The sequence below is a fragment of the Oryx dammah genome, unplaced genomic scaffold, assembly GCF_014754425.2.
Source record: "Oryx dammah isolate SB20612 unplaced genomic scaffold, SCBI_Odam_1.1 HiC_scaffold_2, whole genome shotgun sequence".
Taxonomy (NCBI): domain Eukaryota; kingdom Metazoa; phylum Chordata; class Mammalia; order Artiodactyla; family Bovidae; genus Oryx; species Oryx dammah.
Window position 1 is genome coordinate 49,444,592 of NW_024070186.1, and position 18,673 is coordinate 49,463,264.

The following is an 18,673-nucleotide window of genomic DNA, read 5'->3' on the forward strand; positions in this document are numbered from 1 at the left end:
TTGCTAAGACACATTCTTATCCCTGCGGGTTAAGATAAAAGCACTCCTCAGACTTCAGCTGTGGGCTTCAGCCAAGGGGCACTGAAAGGGGTGCTCAGGAGTGGAGGTGTCCTTGGTCAAGATCTGTGTGTGTGTGTCTGTTTAGGAAGGGCTTCTGCCAGCTGAGCTGAAATAACAAAATCATCTCCATTTCCCTCGTTTTGAGGGAAGCACTGCTAAAGTATCTTAAACAAAGAAAATCTCCGACCACAAGACCCACTACTTTGCTGTCCTCTTCTGAGTGTTGAAGGAAGCAAGGACCAATTGCCTCTTCTTTTTGAGATGAGCAAGATCATTGGTTTGTTTCCAGGAAGCCAAACCTGAAATAGGAGCAGAACCCTTTCCTGTCACTGAGGCAGACTTCCCAGTCACTGTAAACCCTTTCTGTAGGGGGCAAGCCCCAGATAAAGGGTTTTCCAGTCTTCAAAATGGCCTGCCAAATACCATTCATGTACCTTATCCAGCAGTTTTCAAGCTGCCTACTATGTACAGATCCTCCTGAACTGACAGGCTCCAGATTTTTCCAGTCGGTTTAAGCCTCTGCCATGTCCAGAGAAGGAGCTGCTTTGCCCAAACAGGTCCCAAAGCAGACAACTGAAACTGTTTTCCTTATATGGTGAAAAGCACCCTGTCGCTTTAAGGCCAAGAGATTTGGCTGCAGATGGTCCCTGGGAAGTTTGCAGGCAGCCCCATCCTGTGTCTGCTCCTCTCCTCGCAGCTGTGCAGGTGAGTTTCCAAACCTTCTTTCTCCAATTTGCCCTCTACAGTCTCTCTTCTGGCCTAGCCAGTTGGAAATGCCCTTACAGAGGGCTAGAGAAATTCAGGGTCAATAGAGATGGTGTTGTTTGAAGAAGTTTGAGCTGAAGGGGAAAAAAAAAAAGCTTACTAAAAGCTTACTAGGAAAATGTGCAGTAATGCAGCCAAGGAGGATGCTTTCAACTTCCAGTGGGGAGGCAGCATCAAGGTTACAGGAGGCCCTGAGGCTTTCCAGACCAAGCAGGGGAGGAGGGACAGACTCTAGGTAAGACCCTGCAGGGGTGAGTTTGGACTTCTAAGCTGTAGAAGCTGGTCAGCTACAAGTCTAAGCCAGACAGAGGTGACAGGAAATAATACTTCTGCAAATGCTGAAGGCTTTACAGGAGATGGAGCTACAGGGTTGACTGTAGAAAGTGAACGTGAAATGTTTGCAGCGTCTGCTGGCATGGAAGGCTGCAGCCTTAACCCTTCATTCAGCCTGGCTGATTAGCAAGTAAGATTTGACTGCACAGAGCACGGGCGGGGGTGGGGATGGCTGTGTGGAGTATTGCAGTAGAGACTAAAACAAATGGATAAGACTGTGATCTATGATCATGGAACCGCATCTCGGTATCCCCACAGTACCACCTGCAGAGAAAAGAGCTTTTCTAAGCTCAGAAATTCTGTGTCATCCACAGGCAAAGAGCTGCAAGAAGTCTCATTTAAGCTGCTTACTGCTCTGTCATTTACTAATTCAGTTTCCTGATTTCTTTTCTCCCATGGCCTGGAGCCCCTAAGATATTAATTTGAAATTAATGAATAGAACTTTTTAACAGCTAGAGATGTGCTAGCAGAAGTATGTCTGTGAGAGGCTGAGATGTAGTTGGGAATTGAGGTTGGGATTTTGTGGATAGGATGAAAAGAGAAGGGATGGCATAAGAGGAGAAACACTTGATGGTCATTTTACAATGTATGCAAAGCTCTTTAACTGAGCCCATTCATCAGCTACAGCCAAAATAGAAGTCCACCCAGGAATTTTTAAAAAGAGTGATGCCAAATTATAGGATTGGGCTTGTCTTCCCTCCTGGTTGAGTCTGGGGCCATTCATCATTCAGAGGCCAGAGGTTTCTCTACAGTTGTTGTGTGGGGGAGTGAAGCCGGAGGCTGGATTAAAATTCCTTACATACCCCATGCCTCTAAAAAATATTCATCTGAGTAGTCACTGAAGAATTCGTTTTATTATTAACTAACAAGTGCTCTATATACTTGTTTTCTAAAGACAGAATGTCCATGATAAAAAGGTTTATCAACAAGGATTTGTTAGTGCGAGAGTTCCTCTTTTCTCACTTGTGATGGCTGGGCAAAGTGAGAATTTTCGCTTGCCAAAACGCTGATGTCCTGAGCAGAAAGTTAAATTTTGAGTTCATAATTTGGAAGAGAGCAAGGAGTGTGAGTATAATTTTACTTCGTTTGTTTCAAGTTAATCCAGAAAGCAGTGTCGAATATACTGCTTTCAAATATGAACACTGCCAAGAAAAACAAAGTCTAATCCCCAAAGCTGGAAAATCTCTAAAAGTAACAGACTGTGATCTTATATAAGCTAAATCAAAGTGTTAAAAGGAAAAGAGATGTGGCTTCCTGAACATTTCACATATTGACCCTCAATCACACATCAACTAGAGGACATCTCTTAAGTGATTTATTTGTGCCTTGGTTTCCTCACCATTAAACTAGGCATTTCTGTGAGGGACTTTCCAGTGAAATGGAAAGATCCATTGAAGCTGGAACTGAGCAGATCTGGGTTAAATTTTCCAGTCCCTTCATTTATTCCATAACCTTAAGTGAGTTACACAGCCAGTCCGAACCTTGGTTTCCTTATTTGTAAAGAGAGTAAATAATTAACAACATCATCAGAATTAGAGGAACCTACCGGGACATAGGCTCAGACCTGCATGTCCTTGGACTTGGAGAGCAGGACATTGTGAAAAGAGAACGAGCTAAACATGGGTAATGTTGAAAAGGACAAGAAGCTTTTTATTCAGAAGTGTGTCCAGTGCCGTACCATGGAAAAGGGAGGCAGGCACAAGATTGAGCCAAATCTCCATGGTCTTTTTGGGCAAAAGACAGGTCAGGCCCCTGGATTTTCTTACACAGATTCCAACAAGAACAAAGGCATCTCCTGGGGAGAGGAGACACGGATGGGGTATATGGAGAATCCCAAGAAGTACATTCGTGGAACAAAAATGATCCTCATGGGCATTAAAAAGATGGCAGAAAGGGCAGACTTAATAGTTTATCTCAGAAAAGCTACTAATGAGTAATAGTTGTGCATTGCCTTCTTTATTACAAAACAGAAATGTCTCATGAGCTTTTTTATGTGTACCACATTTAAATAAACCTCATATAGCAGCATTCCAATCATGAATAGCTGGTAGGATATTTATTTTGGATAGTCCTGATTTACATAGACTGACTCATGGTAAAATTGACATGATCAGCTTTTTGAATTTTGATACTAATGCTAGTTCAGCAAGTACTATCTCCGTTCTCCCCTTCTAAAGACATGACTGGACTTGATGAGTAGTGTTCAGCTCCTCATAGAGATGGTGAATGCCATCTCAAAACCTATAGGAAACTGGTTTTACATTTAAATTTATATAACTGATTACATTAATATATTTAAAATGGAGGATATCCCTTCACTGTGTCATAGAACAGCAAGACTCACCTGTGTTTCACACTGTATTCATTAGCCTGCTAAAGGCAAGGGCTGAAGATAAGCTGGTAATGTCCACTCTATCTTTTTGGTCTTAACTATTACCAATTTAATTAAAATCCCCTGTATCTAAAATGTTGCCTTTTGTTCAATGAAAGGCATTTTAGTGCAGTTCATGTATAAAGCATAGAAAGAATATGGAATTATTTTCCTATTTCATAGGTGATCTGTAAACTCACATGAGCTTCCCAGGTGGCAGGTAAAGAACCCACCTGCCAGTGCAGGAGGCAGAAGAGATGTGGGTTCAGTCTCTTAGTTGGGAAGTTCCCCTGGAGGAGGGCATGGCAACCCACTCCAGTAATCTTTCTTGGAGAAGCTCATGGACAGAGGAGCCTGGCAGGCTACAGTCCATAGGGTCCCAAAGAGTCAGACATGACTGAATTGACTTAGTACATACACAAGGTCACATGCTTTTAAAATTTAGCTTCACGAGCTATACTGGCAAACTTTGCTTTTGAATTCTTTACTAAGTCAAACTAAAGTTATAATTCAGGAGTGTCTTTTAAATTGCTATTCCAAAACACATATAACTGTAGAATTATCATATGTGATTGGCAATGGTGCTTTGGCCAACTTGTTAGAAACATTAGAGGAGATATACAATCAACAAAAATTTATAAATTATGTGATCCTAAGACTCTGATGCTGGGAAGGATTGGGGGCAGGAGGAGAAGGGGATGACAGAGGATGAGATGGCTAGATGGCATCACTGACTTGATGGACATGAGTCTGAGTGAACTCCGGGAGTTGGTGATGGACAGGGAGGCCTGGCGTGCTGCTATTCATGGGGTCGCAAAGAGTTGGACACGACTGAGCGACTGAACTGAACTGAACTGAAGACTTCAGATAATTAAAAACAAAACCACAGATCATAAATAAATTAGAGGAATCTTGGAATCCAGTAGAGTCTCCATAAATATTATTTTTCATTATTTTCTCTATGACTTAGGAAACTGTATTGTTCCTTGCAGAAGAGGAAATGAGTTTTGAGAGCAGAAACCAGCCCTTTAGCACAACTTTAGAATCCCTGTTACTTCACCCCCTTCTCCCCACCCTCCTTCAAGAAAGGATGCCCAAGTCCCTAGAAAATCCATTCCTAATTATTAACCAGGCTCATTGCTCAGAAGTTTTTCTTAAATCAAACTCACTTCCCCCTTATTTTGTGTTCAGAGATATGAATATTTGGTTGTTTCCCTATGGTATAAAGATAATCCATGGCCTTCCCAAGTGGTGCTAGTGGTAAAGAACCTGCCTGCCAACGCAGGAGACATAAGAGACGTGGGTTTGATCCCTGGGTCGGGAAGATCCCCTAGAGGAGGGCAGTGCACTTCAGTATTCTTGCCTGGAGAATCCCATGGACAGAGGAGCCTGCCGGGCTACAGTCTGTAGGGTGGCAAACAATTGGACACGACTGAAACAACTTAACCACGCATGCACACAAAGATAGTCCATATGCGTGAAGAACAAAGGTAACCACCTTTAGAATCTCAATAAAGGTGGCCTATCCAAAAGCAAGTTTAAACAGCATTTTTAATGAATTTTTGTTGTTGTTGTTATTAGAAGCCACATCTTATAAGTGGTTCAGTAATAACCAATTACTAACTTTCAGTAAAATCTCCTAACACTTTCCCACCGCTGTCTTTAAGAACATAGTTAGTGCCACTCTCAGAGTTTTAATCATTCACTGCAGTCCATTTAAGATCAGGGTTGCCATACCTGCAATGGGGCTGTGTGTAGGACACAATGTTAAATTGAAAACATTTCTTCCACCAGCTTAGAAAGGTGGTGATAAACAGCAGCAGCAGCAGCGGCAGAAACATTCCATTGGAAACACAAATCACAGCACATGCATTGGCTGGGAATTGAGAGCTGTCATTTTTAACTCAAATAAGGGTAGGTCATCCCTGTAGCCAGTCTTCTAGTGGTGGATTAACACCACCTCTGTCAGGACACTGGTGTTTAGCATCTACCCTTGGCCACTTAAAGTAGCTGTGAGAATCTGGGCTAGTTCCTTTATGTATCTGAGCCTCAGGTCCATGGTCTGCCTCATGGGAATGACAGTAATACTCATATACATGGTTGTGGGAAGAACAGGAAAGTTGGAAGTGCAGATACTCTATAATTATGTTGGATCTGAATGCCTGACGTTTTCTAATAAGGTCCTTGTTCTTTAATAATAAGACATTGGCCATCAGTTCAGTTCAGTTCAGTGTCCAACTCTTTGCAACCCCATGGACTGCAGCAAGCCAGGTTTCCCTGTCTATCACCAACTTCCGGAGCTTATTCAAACTCACGTCCATCGAGTCGGTGATGCCATCCAACGATCTCATCCTCTGTTGTCCCCTTCTCCTCCCACCTCCAATCTTTCCCAGCATCAGGGTTTTTTAAAATGGGTCAGTTCTTTGCATCAGGTGGCCAAAGTATTAGAGTTTGAGCTTCAATATCAGTCCTTCCAGTGAATATTCAGGGCTGATTTCCTTTAGGATAGACTGGTTGCATCTCCTTGCAGTCCAAGGGACTCTCAAGAGTCTTCTCCAACACCACAGTTCAAAAGCATCTACTCTTCGGTGCTCAGCTTTCTTTATAGTCCAGCTCTCACATCCATACATGACCACTGGAAAAACCATAGCTTTGACTAGATGGACATTTGTTGGCAAAGTAATGTCTCTGCTTTTGAATATACTATCTAGGTTGGTCATAGCTTTTCTTCCAAGGAGCAAGCCTCTTTTAATTTCATGGCTGCAATCACCATCTGCGGTGATTTTTAGAGCCCCAAAATATAATCTCTCACTGTTTCCATTGTTTCCCTATCTATTTGCCATGAAGTGATGGGACCAGATGCCATGATCTTAGTTTTCTAAATGTTGAGTTTTAAGCCAGCTTTTTCACTCTCCTCTTTCACTTTCATTAAGAGGCACTTTCGTTCTTTGCTTTCTGCCGTAAGGGTGATGTTATTTGCATATCTGAAGTTATTACTATTTCTCCCAGCTATCTTAATTCCAGCTTGTGCTTCATCCAGCTCAGCATTTCGCATGATATACTCTGCATAGACGTTAAATAAGCAGGATGACAATATACAGCTTTGACATACTCCTTTCCTGATTTGCAACCAGTCTGTTGTTCCATGCCCAGTTCTAACTGTTGCTTCCTGACCTGCATACAGATTTCTCAGGAGGCAGGTCAGGTGGTCTGGTATTCCCATCTCTTTCAGAATTTTCCACAGTTTGTTATGTTCCACACAGTCAAAGGCTTTGGCATAGTCAATAAAGCAAAAGTAGATGTTTTCCTGGAATTCTCTTGCTTTTTTGATGATCCAACAGATGTTGGCAATTTGATCTCTGGTTCTTCTGCCTTTTCTAAATCCAGCTTGAACAGAAATTCATGGTTCACGTACTAGAAGCCTAGCTTGGGGAATTTTGAGCATTACTTTATTAGCGGGTGAAATGAGTGCAACTGTGTGGTAGTTTGAGCATTCTTTGGCATTGCCTTTCTTTGGGATTGGAATGAAAACTGACCTTTTCCAGTCCTGTAGCCACTGCTGAGTTTTCCAAATTTGCTGGCATATTGAGTGCAGCACTTTCACAGCATCATCTTTTAGGATTTGAAATAGCTCAACTGGAATTCTATCACCTCCACTAGCTTTGTTCATGGTCATGCTTCCTAAGGCCCACTTGACTTTGCATTCCAGGATGTCTGGCTCTAGGTGAGTGATCACACCATCGTGGTTATCTGGGTCATGAAGATCTCTTTTGTATAGCTCTTCTATCTACTGTTGCCACTGGCCATAGACCTTGTCTATACCCTTTAGACCAATCTGCAAGTATGAGTAGTGTCCAAGAACGTGTAAATTGAACTTTTAATAAAAACTAAGATTTCAGATTTGGTGGAACCAAAGAGAAGTTGGTGCTGAGGCCCTCCTAGATCATGCTTCAGGGGTTAACTTGGGAAGACAGGTTTAAAATCTGCTGGGTCACACAGGGCTTTGGATAGATTACATTCTCTGAAAGTATTTTATAACTTTGACCCCACTAGAGGTACTTCTGTGTCTGTATACTGGCAGAAAGAGTTAGAATGGGGGAATGCAATGGTCTAGGTTGAGTAGGTGGAGCAGAGAAATCCTCATGGAGTTGGATCTCTTGACACATCTTTGATGCCCCCTCCTTCCCACTGCCCCCAGGCATCTTGAGCTTGTCAGATGCAATTCTTTCATGAAATTACCAAGCTGGGGGAGCCTGAGGAAGTGTCTAGATCAGCTGCTTGCCTTCAGTCAAAGCTGTACTTGAAACCAAGAACAAGGGCCACCTTCCTCTGCTCAGAGAAGGAGCCTTTCAGTTTCCAGTCTGTGATCTCCCTGCATCTGGGCTGCATTTGGGAAGCTATTCCTTTGCTTTGTACTACAAACCCATTCTCTTTTGGTGAGCTCTGAGTCTGCCCTTGGTTATGGCAAACTGCCATCCTATCTGTGGAAGCGGCTGCTAGGGTGGGACATGCTCATGGCCACATCTTGTTTTAGGGAACGCACTTATGTTTCCTCTCTGATTAATCACCAGGTGAGCACACATGCTTCTTGTCTGACTTTACCACATCTATCCATCTCTGCTTTCCCTCTCGCTACTGAAGTGCTTCCCAAACTAGAGAGAGCGTGCATCAGCAAGGCTTGTTAACACACAATGCTGGGATCCATCCCGAGTTTCCAACCTGTAGATCTGAGCTGGGGCCTTAATTTCCTTAGGAACCACTCATCTAGTCCAACTCTCAGTCTCAGTCTACTGTTTCCAGTAACCTGTACTACCTCCTGACTTCCAAAATAACATCTCCTCTCTGTTCTTGGGGGTTAAACAAAGCCTTCTCCTCACCACAGTTCTATGCTACTATTTAGCAAATTCTAATTGTAACAAGCATGGTAATAAACACTTTACTGCCATTATTTGTAATTTTCCCCAACAACCCTACAAGTTTGATATTATGAGACCAACAGAAAGAGAGTAAGTAACCAAGATCTCATAGGTGACAGAGAGCAAATGTGGTATTCACATTCAGATTGATCTGGAAAGATTTACTCTTTCCACTATTCTAGAGCTGGCAAATAGATGTTTAACTTGTATGTTAACTCCAGTTCATTGCTAGTTGCTGCCAGAAACACTCGGTTGAGAGTCCCAGATGGAATGGGTGCTCAGCCAAAGGAGGTACTGAGATTGGTGAGCTGTACCTGCTGTGATGCAGGAGTGGAGAGAGAACCCAAGTGCCGTGTGTTTGCTATGCTCCATGTGATGCCTTGTTCGTGGATCAGTTTTGTCAGCTACTAGAATCAGATGAGAGATGGGTATTCAGACTTGTTTCACAGAGAACAATAAAACATTTCCTTTTTCATCTCCTTCTCCAAAGGGTGAATCTAAATTTTTGAGGCTAGATTTGAAAAGGTATAATAGCTTGTAGAGTAAAATGAAATCCTGTTACTATACATATAGCAGTAGCCACAATGGACATTTAGCCTCAAAGTGGTAGAAACAAGAGAATTTATTAATTATGTATGTCTCTGTATGTTATAGGGGCTTCCTTAGCGGCTCAGTGATAAAGAATCTGCCTGCAATGTAGGAGCCACAGGTTCGATCCCTGGGTCGGGAAGATCCCCTGGAGAAGGAAATGGCAACTCACTCTAGTATTCTCCCCTGGGAAAACCCATGGACAGAGGAGCTAGGTGAGCTACAGTCAAGGGGTCACAAAAGAGTCAGACATGATTAACTAAATGACTAAACAACACCAACAACTCTATGTTATATGTCTTTCATTGTGACCTAACAGATCACCATGTCCTGAATAATCCACTGTGACTTAATAAGGAGGCAATGTCATTTCTGGTTTTGTTCCTCCCTCCATCACTAATATTCAGTGTGAGACTTATTATTTTTAGTGTCTTGGTACTTTATCTAAAAAATGAGCTTGATAATGCTTTTCTGCTTCTTCCCAGTATGTATTATGTATGTGGTTAAATGAAAAATAACCTTATAGCATCTATTATTCAATCAACAAATACTTATAAAAATTTATCCCCAGGCTCTGGGGGTATAGCAGCAAACAAAACAGACTGTTCTCATAGAACTTACATTCTAGAGAGGGGAGACAGACAATAAACAAGTAAACAAAGGAGAAAATTGTGTATCATGATAAGTATACATAATGAGAGTGACTCTGTGTGTGTGTACTGCTATTTTAGAAGAGGTGACCCAGGGATGATATTTTTGAGGAGGCGACATTTAAGATAAGACTTGATTGCCAACATCTGCTGGATCATGGAAAAAGCAAGAGGGTTCCAGAAAAACATCTATTTCTGCTTTATTGACTATGCCAAAGCCTTTGAGTGTGTGGATCACAATAAACTGTGGAAAATTCTGAAAGAAATGGGAATACCAGACCACCTGACCTGCCTCTTGAGAAACCTATATGCAGGTCAGGAAGCAACAGTTAGAACTGGACATGGAACAACAGACTGGTTCCAAATAGGAAAAGGAGTACGTCAAGGCTATAGATTGTCACCCTGCTTATTTAACTTATATGCAGAGTACATCATGAAAAATGCTGGGCTGGATGAAACACAAGCTGGAGATTGCTGGGAGAAATCTCAATAACCACAGATATGCAGATGACACCACCCTTATGGCAGAAAGTGAAGAGGAACTAAAAAGCCTCTTGATGAAAGTGAAAGTGGAGAGTGAAAAAGTTGGCTTAAAGCTCAACATTCAGAAAATGAAGATCATGGCATCCAGTCCCATCACTTCATGGGAAATAGATGGGAAAACAGTGGAAACAGTGTCAGACTTTATTTTTGGGGGGATTCAAAATCACTGCAGATGGTGATTGCAGCCATGAAATTAAAAGACCCTTACTCCTTGGAAGAAAAGTTATGACCAACCTAGATAGCATATTCAAAAGCAGAGACATTACTTTGCCGACTAAGGTCTGTCTAATCAAGGCTATGATTTTCCTGTGGTCATGTATGGATGTGAGAGTTGGACTGTAAAGAAGGCTGAGCGCCGAAGAATTGATGCTTTTGAACTGTGGTGTTGGAGAAGACTCTTGAGAGTCCCTTGGACTGCAAGGAGATCCAACCAGTCCATTCTGAAGGAGATCAGCCCTGGGATTTCTTTGGAAGGAATGATGCTAAAGCTGAAACTCCAGTACTTTGGCCACCTCATGCGAAGAGTTGACACATTGGAAAAGACTCTGATGCTGGGAGGGATTGGGGGCAGGAGGAGAAGGGGACGACAGAGGATGAGATGGCTGGATGGCATCACGGACTCGATGGACGTGAGTCTGAGTGAACTCTAGGAGTTGGTGAGTGAACTCCTCAGGGAGGCCTGGCGTGCTGCGATTCATGGGGTCGCAAAGAGTCAGACACGACTGAGCAACGCAACTGAACTGAACTCAACTGACTGTGGAAAAGGAGCCAAACACGGCTAGTCTGGGAGTGGAACAGTCCAGGCAGAGAAAAGAGCCCGTGCAGAGATCCTGAGGTTGGAAGTAGGCAGGCACCAGATCAGGTAGCCTAGTGGGGATTTTCAGCTAGGGGTGATGCCACCCTCCTTCCCCTGCCTAGATGCTGTGTGAGGATGTACAGCTGGTGATTTGGATGCAAAATACAGAGTTGAGGACAGAGCATTGTTGGCTTTTGTGGGCAGGGCCAGGGATGCTAAACTTCTTGCACTGCTGTGGAGGGACGCACAAGAGAAGACTTGTCCTGCTCTTCCTGTCCTCCACATACTGTCTCTGTTGAGAAAGCCTGAGGAGTCTCTGAGGTAAGAAGCTTGAATTTTATCCTGTGTACAGTGACAAGCTCGTGGAGAACTGTAAGCTTTATGATCTTTAAAAAATAATTTTGGTTGAGAGGCGAGTGAACTGTGAGGATCAGAGGTGAAGCAGGGAGATTCAACAGGCAGCTATTTCAGTAATCCAGAGTAGAGGCAATACAACTGTGGCCTGGGCAGGGGAGTCACAGTAATGGTTTTGAGAAGTATTGGGTTGACCAAAATATTCATTCAGGTTTTTCAAGAATATGTTATAGAAAAAGCCAAACGAACTTTTTAGTTAAGCCAATATTTCTACCTTCAAGAAGACTGCTTCAGTAAGTAAATATAAAATGTTTTTTCCCATGACACCCCCATGTTATCTTTAAAAAAATTATTTATTTATTTATGGCTGTTCTGGATCTTTAAGCATATTTAAACATATTAAAGAGCAGAGACATTCTTTGACAACAAAGGTCTGTATAGTCAAAGCTATGGTTTTTCCAGTAGTCATTTATGGATGTGAGAGCTGGACTATAAAGAAAGCTGAGCGCCAAAGAGTTGATGCTTTTGAACTGTGGTGTTGGAGAAGACTCTTGAGAGCCCCTTGGACTGCAAGGAGATCCAACTAGTCAATCCTAAAGGAAATCAGTCCTGAATATTCACTGGAAGGACTGATGCTGAAGCTGAAACTCCAATACTTTGGCCACCTGATGCAAAGAACTGATTCCTTGGAAAAGACCCTGATACTGGGAAAGATTGAAGGAGGGAGGAGAAGGAGACGACAGAGGATGAGATAGTGAGTTTGAGCAAGCTCCAGGAGTTGGTGATGGACAGGAATGGACAGGGAAGCCTGGTGTTCTGCAGCCCATGAGGTCGCAAAGAGCCAGACACGACTGAGTGATTAAACTTAACTATGCTGGTCTTTGTTGCTGCGCAGATTCTTCTCTCGTGATGGTGAAGGGCGGCTACTCCGCAGTTGCTGTGCACGGGCTTCTCAGGGCAGTTGCTTCTCTTGCTGTGGAGCACAGGCTCCAGGGCACACGGGCTTCAGGATTTCTGGCTCCTGGGACCCAGAGCCCAAGCTCAATCCTGGCGCACAGGCTTAGTTGCTCCACAGCATGTGCGATCTTCCCGGATCAGGGATGGAACCAGGTCTCCTGCATTGTCAGGCAGATTCTTATCCACTGAGCCACCCGAGAAACCCTGTTATCTTTTATTTCTCCTTTAAAATTTTTACAGTTTTGGAATCTGCTGGTTTCCTCTTTAGCCATTTAACAGAATCTTTGTGGCACCAAATTACAGACTTTGCTCTTTCAAATGCAAGTTCTTATCCTCTTGCTCTTTAACCTAGAAGATCTATGTGCATTTCAAGTTGTTCATAGCTCAGGGAAGTAATCTGTTTGATTTGGGCTTGTAAAAAGAGATAAAATTACATGTGCTTCTTGAATAACAATATGTGATTTCTCTCTCTGAGGGGTCAATAGGAATTAGCCTACATACATCATTTTATACAACTGATGCCTAATCACATGAATAACCGAGTTCACCTTTTTTTTCTGCCAGAAGAGGAACATTAAGTGAACATCACAATCTCTTGAAGAGATTCCAGGCATTTCAGTACTAATTTTACTCGGGCAGTAAAGTCTTGCCAATAGTTTTCAGGTGCATCAGCTACTCCCCAACAGAGGCAATTCAGCTTCCAAAATTCTAGAGAATTCCCCTCGCTGCTATCTTCTTTTTTCAGCTCATGGCCATCTCTTCTTCCTGTCCCCTCATGGCAAGTGCCCAGACACTGCCCTGCCTCCACAATGTCTCTGCAAATGCAGAGATCCATAAAGCACAACACAGAAACCCATTAGCTCACCTGCAGAAGAACGTACTTCTCCAATAGCTGGGGGGAGAAGCACCCTGGCCCCCAGGCTGAGCTGAAGGGATGGAGGAGCAGAAGAGAAAGGCAGCTGGCTTCAGGCCATCTCATACCAGTGAATGGCTCCACTGAGTGTGAAAGTCAGGTGGTGGGTCTTTCCACCAGAATCTTGTGTCCTCAGAGCAGAGAGAGGTATCACCAAACACGGGACTGGATGCAGAAAGGTGAAACACCACACTACAGGCTCCAGCTAGAGCTGGTAGAGCCAGGGACTCACAGACTCACATCTTGCCTTCCAATTTTGAGATGAAACTGAAGAAGAGAAAGAGAAAGTAGATTGGACCAACGCCCATCCCCAAATGAATTATTTAAACCCAACACCCAGTCTATATAAACCAAACTCTTAGGAATTAAAAAAGCAAGTGGTCTCACTGAACTGTAAAGACCAAGGAAGAAGAAGCTTTGTCTTCACCTCTGGGTACAAGTGTGGTCCAGCAAAAGTGGCCCTTCGCAGCCGGCTGCAAAAAGCGGGGAATAAGAACCATGGAATGGAAGGGAAACGGCAAATGTCACACATTAACAGATCCTGTCCCAACCATGTGAATTTGGACAAGGTCAGCTTCTTGGGCTTCTGAAAAAGAGTTGATCAAGTTTGTTCAGACTCTGATGTGCACTGAGAGTGTAATTCATAATTCAGTTCAAGGTCTTCATGGCTTCCGCAAAGCCTCTTGCAAAACAAACCATCCACCTCACCCAGTTCCTACTTCTCTCTCTCCCTGAATTAATAACTGTCCCCATGCTGTCCCCTTGGCTCCTGAGAATGCTCCCATTGGCACACCTAGAACACCACTGCTTTTCTTTATTTCTTTACTTGCATCTCTTTCGCTATTAGCTCTTCAAACCCCCCACCCTCAAAAGGAGGTACCAATGTCAGGATTTTTCTTAGAAATTCCAGGGTTTAGCACTGTACCTGACACTTACTTACTAGATTTTCAGTAACTGTTTGTTGTTGAATGAATGACTAGAGAGGTTCTAAAAACAGAGAAGAACGAGCCTGAGCCAGTTCAAACCTCAAGAGGCAGCCTTTGCTAAAAGCCATATATTCTGCCCATAAGATCTTGGACTTCTTGGAATTAAAAAGAGAGAGAAGAGGGAATTTTAGATATTATAGCAATAATTTTCAGACATCACAGTTTCTAATACCCTATGTCTCCACTGAGATACACCAATTTCACAGGATTTTAGAAATACTAGAGTGTTACCTAGCCTTAATGGAATGTCTTATATTTGTAAAAACCTAGCATAAAATTGCTGAGTAGAAGTTTCCAGATCCCTTACTTCATGACTTCATGCCTCTTTAAGCTGTTCTTAGGGAGGCATGAAAAAAAAAAAAATCAGAAAGTTTAAAACTGCCTGCATCTTGTCTTCATCAGCTTTGATCCTTTCACTTATTTAAAATTCATAATCACCCTGGCCTCAATTAGAATTGCTAAAGAACGTAGGAAAGGTCATATAGGATGAACTCCCTGCCCTGTTTAGCCAAGTCGCCAAAAACGGTAAAACCTTGCTGATGTGGTGCTGGGAGGAAAGGAGGAGGTTGGGGCTGCCAGCAGAGGTGGTCCAGAGCCTGACAAACCCCTGCTGGTCCAGTTCCACGAGTTTGGATGTGAGGGGACGAGATTTGGTGCAGAGGCAAAACTTCTGGGCAGTGGCCAACTGTTTGATGAGCTTTAGTGTAACCAGGGAGGATCATGCACGGGTGACTCCAGCCTCAGGAAAGGGGCCAAAAGGAAAAGGGAAATGCAGTTCATTGTGCCACTTCCTTGCGCCAGGCCTGCTGCCCAACGGATGCTTCTGCAGGGCTGGGGCGGGAAGTCCCTGCCCCCGGAAATGTGGAATTGCCAATGACATTTCTGAGGGGTATTGAATGAGCGTTTCTTCCAGAATACTGTCCACAGGGAAAAATAAAGTATATCTCCAACTTCAGTGTAGTGGTGTGCTACTTCAGGTTCATCCACCTACTTGTCTAAGCAACTTGAGTAGCCAATGTCATGAACTCAGTTATATTGTTTTTTAGTTTTTCTGTCCTCTGTGGAAAGAATTGAGTCTGTTTGGCCTTTAGTAGTGCTGTCCTGCGGAGAAGGCAATGGCACCCCACTCCAGTACTCTTGCCTGGAAAATCCCATGGGTGGAGGGGCCTGGTGGGCTGCAGTCCATGGGGTCGCTAGGAGTCAGACACGACTGAACAACTTCAGTTTCACGCATTGGAGAAGGAAATGGCAACCCACTCCAGTGTTCTTGCCTGGAGAATCCCCGGGATGGAGGAGCTTGGTGGGCTGCCATCTGTGGGGTCACACACAAAGTCGGACATGACTGAAGAGACTTAGCAGCAGCAGTGCTGTCCTGAGAGTGGAGAAGAGCCCACCATGAGACCATGATACAACCAGAGACATGATGACAGTAATAAGCCTTATTTGGAACCAAAAAGAGCAGGGTTTTGGTAATACTGGAGACCCGGGTTCAATCCCTGGGTTGGGAAGATCCCCTAGAGAAGGAAACGGCAACCCACTCTAGTACTCTTGCCTGGAAAATTCCATGGATGGAGGAACCTCATAGGCTACAGTTCATGGGGTTGCAAAGAGTTGGACACGACTGTGCGACTTCACTTTCGCTTTTTTGGTAAGCTCCTGGGGGTCTTATCTAAGGGGTGCACAAGGGGAAAGCCCTGGGAGGTGAAAGGCAACATATCACTGGCTGCTGGGGAGTTATATCAGGAGCGGACATTTGCTGTGAGTCTGCAAGCTGTTATTCAGGGAATGTGCTTGATGACACGAGGGGCTGACATCAGTTTAAACCCACCCCCACCCCCTCCACAGGCCTCTTAGCCAAAACATTGGATGCTGAGGTAGCAAGACCTTGGAGTAGTTTAGCTAAGTTCTGGATCATACCCTATTGTAAAATGTTAAGGAAGAGGTTAAGCTAACTTTTAGGATAATGTTGAGGAATAGAAAGAAGAGACAGAGGAAGAAAAATGATCAAGGTATGATACCCAGAGGGCCTCAAAGAAGGATCTGACTTTAATTGGAGAGATGGGAAATGCTGGTGTTCATCTCATCATTATTCTTTAAACTCTACATAAATGCTTGTAGACCCTGATTTGTATTTATGATGTATTAAAAAAAATTTTTTTAAGTAATTCCTTGCACAAAAATAAAGACCCAGAGTCTGAATGAAAGAAACTGATCAGGAACCAAAAGAGTTGCCAAAATAAGGTCACTAAGATCTTAAGTGAAAAGGTAAAACTTTAACCAGAGAACTAATACTCTGTCTCTCTGCCGTCCCTGGTAAGACTTTTGCTGACTGGAGAAACCATCGTGGGAGTGAGAAGCATTAGAACTTATCTATGAGTTACATTTGAGAGAAAATACTTTTTCCTCTCCCTTCCCATGCTGCACATCAGGGTTAGCAGTGATTCAGAACGGTTTCTTTTCTAAAGTTGAAAGGTTAAAAATAGTGCCCACGCTCTGTAACCATTGGACAGAGTCCCACTTGATGTCAGAATGTGCTGTCTGTAGCCCTGGGCCTCCGGAGTGCCTTATCTTGCCCCTGGCTGCTGCCTTTCCCTCTCTTCCTCTGTCCGAGGCTCTCCATTATGCCCTCTGCACCACCTCAATATTTCTTATGTAGCTTCACTCTTTACATGCCTCAGATAGCTCATTTTTTTCCCTGAGCCCCCAGCTTAGCCAAGTTCCCAATATTTGGTTCCTTTGATCCTTCTGTTAAAACCAACCTCTTCCTCTAATTATTTTCTTTTCCACTCCTTTGAACCCCTTCCAGTTGCCTCTATTTCTCAAGAAGCCAGGTGTTTAATAAAGAATCTGGATGAGGTTCAGGCAGAATCAGGTACACGCAGCTGCTTGCCCTTGGGTCACTTGTTACCTCCTCTAAGCAGCGAAGATGGTTTACTAAAGGCCTGTGACATTCCAGAGACACAACAGTGCCCTGCACGTGGTAGGCACTCAGTAATTATTGCATGAAAGAATTAATTGGGATCTCTTTTAAATGAGCTAGGCTACATTCCAACTTACACTTAATCTGTTTCCCTATCCCACCGTCAGCCCAGGTCTTTCTGCTTTTTCAGTTTAACAGCTTATTTCTTTGATGCTTTAGTATACACATTTTCAAATCAATTTTCTTCTGTTTCCTGTGCATATATTTAACCTCATTAGTTTAATTCAGGTTGTAGGATTTTACTAGTAACTTTGCTTACCAGATTAGCATTATTTCTAAATTATTCTGTTTTACCCCTTTCTCTAAATAACTGATCATCATGTTTATATTGTCTTATTATTAATTTCTCTTTACTAGAGAGTAGACTTGGCTTCTGTATTTGTGAATTTTCAGTGTTTTCTAATTAGCCATAGCACAAAGTTCATCATATCCTATGATTCTGACACAGGTTTGGGTTAAGGATAAAGATAACTGTTTTAAAAAGGTATGATGTCTGGGATTTGCTTCAAAAATAATCCAGTGGAAGGCTAGAGGAAATAAGATTACTGTGGGCTGATAATTGTTAGAGTCGGGTGATGGATACATGGGGTTTGTTGTGCTATTCGATTATGTAAAAGTTTGAAGTGTTTGCACAATAAAAACTTTAAAAAAAAAGAAATATATAAATAAAATGTAGATGTATAAGTAAAAGTTGATACAGTGGGTTATCTCCGGATATACAGAGAGGGAATGCCTCCAACACTCTCCAGCCTTCCCAGTCACTGTCATCTGCCGGAGGTCCAGCCAGCCCTCTAGGCTCACTGTGAAAGTCAGCACTGGCTCCTTCTCTTCCTTTCTGCACAAACTCTTATTCTCGCCTGGGAGATTTCCTCTTGCCTATGTGGGACTCCTTCAGCACCTCACATCTGCAGTGCTAATATCTGCCCTTTCACACCCTTTCAGCAGCCCACAGTCCTGTGTCCTGATCACACTTCAGTTTTTTACATGACACAGATCTCTACGTGCTGACTGTCTAGCACTCTGGTTAAGGCCTTCAGGTTATGTTTTAATACAGAATTTACTTTTCCTCAGCATCAGTCAACACACAAAACACACATATAATCCAACCATTTCTGGCTTAAAATCCCTCAGGTCTCTCTGTGATCTTCAAGGTCAAGTTCAGTATCCTTCACATCCAGCTTGTGATTTCCTACCATTTCCAGCTTCTTTCTCTACCATCCTCTGATATTCACTTTCTCTTTTCCAGTTATATTAACATATCTTATTTGTGGGTGACAGACAGATCATGCTTTCTTAACAAACTGCTGAACTTTGACCACGCTGTTGTCTGAGATGGGGGTATCCTTCTGTCATTTGGCATCTGGAGGATTTCAGCAACTTTCAGTTACACCTCAAGACTCAATTCAAGCATCACTCCTTCTGGAAGACTTCCCTGGGCGGTCCACATTGAGTTAAATGCCC

General features: G+C 43.1%; 2 protein-coding genes across 3 annotated transcripts in view; both read left to right on the forward strand.

The window, feature by feature from the left end:
- The first annotated feature begins 711 nt into the window (after nt 1-711).
- The window catches only part of LOC120868847 (schwannomin-interacting protein 1), a 182,910-nt gene continuing 164,948 nt past the window's right edge, over nt 712-18,673 (forward strand). The window contains exon 1 of one of the 2 annotated variants that reach the window (XM_040247785.1): nt 712-765. The gene's annotated coding sequence lies outside the window, so the exon portion shown is untranslated. The remainder of the gene's footprint in view (nt 766-18,673) is intronic. The other variant, XM_040247777.1, reaches the window with a different exon arrangement.
- Nucleotides 2,611-3,142, forward strand: LOC120868878 (cytochrome c-like). Its single transcript, XM_040247814.1, has one exon. It carries the CDS (start codon nt 2,778-2,780, stop codon nt 3,093-3,095), a length of 318 nt encoding a protein of 105 aa, XP_040103748.1. The 5' UTR covers nt 2,611-2,777; the 3' UTR covers nt 3,096-3,142.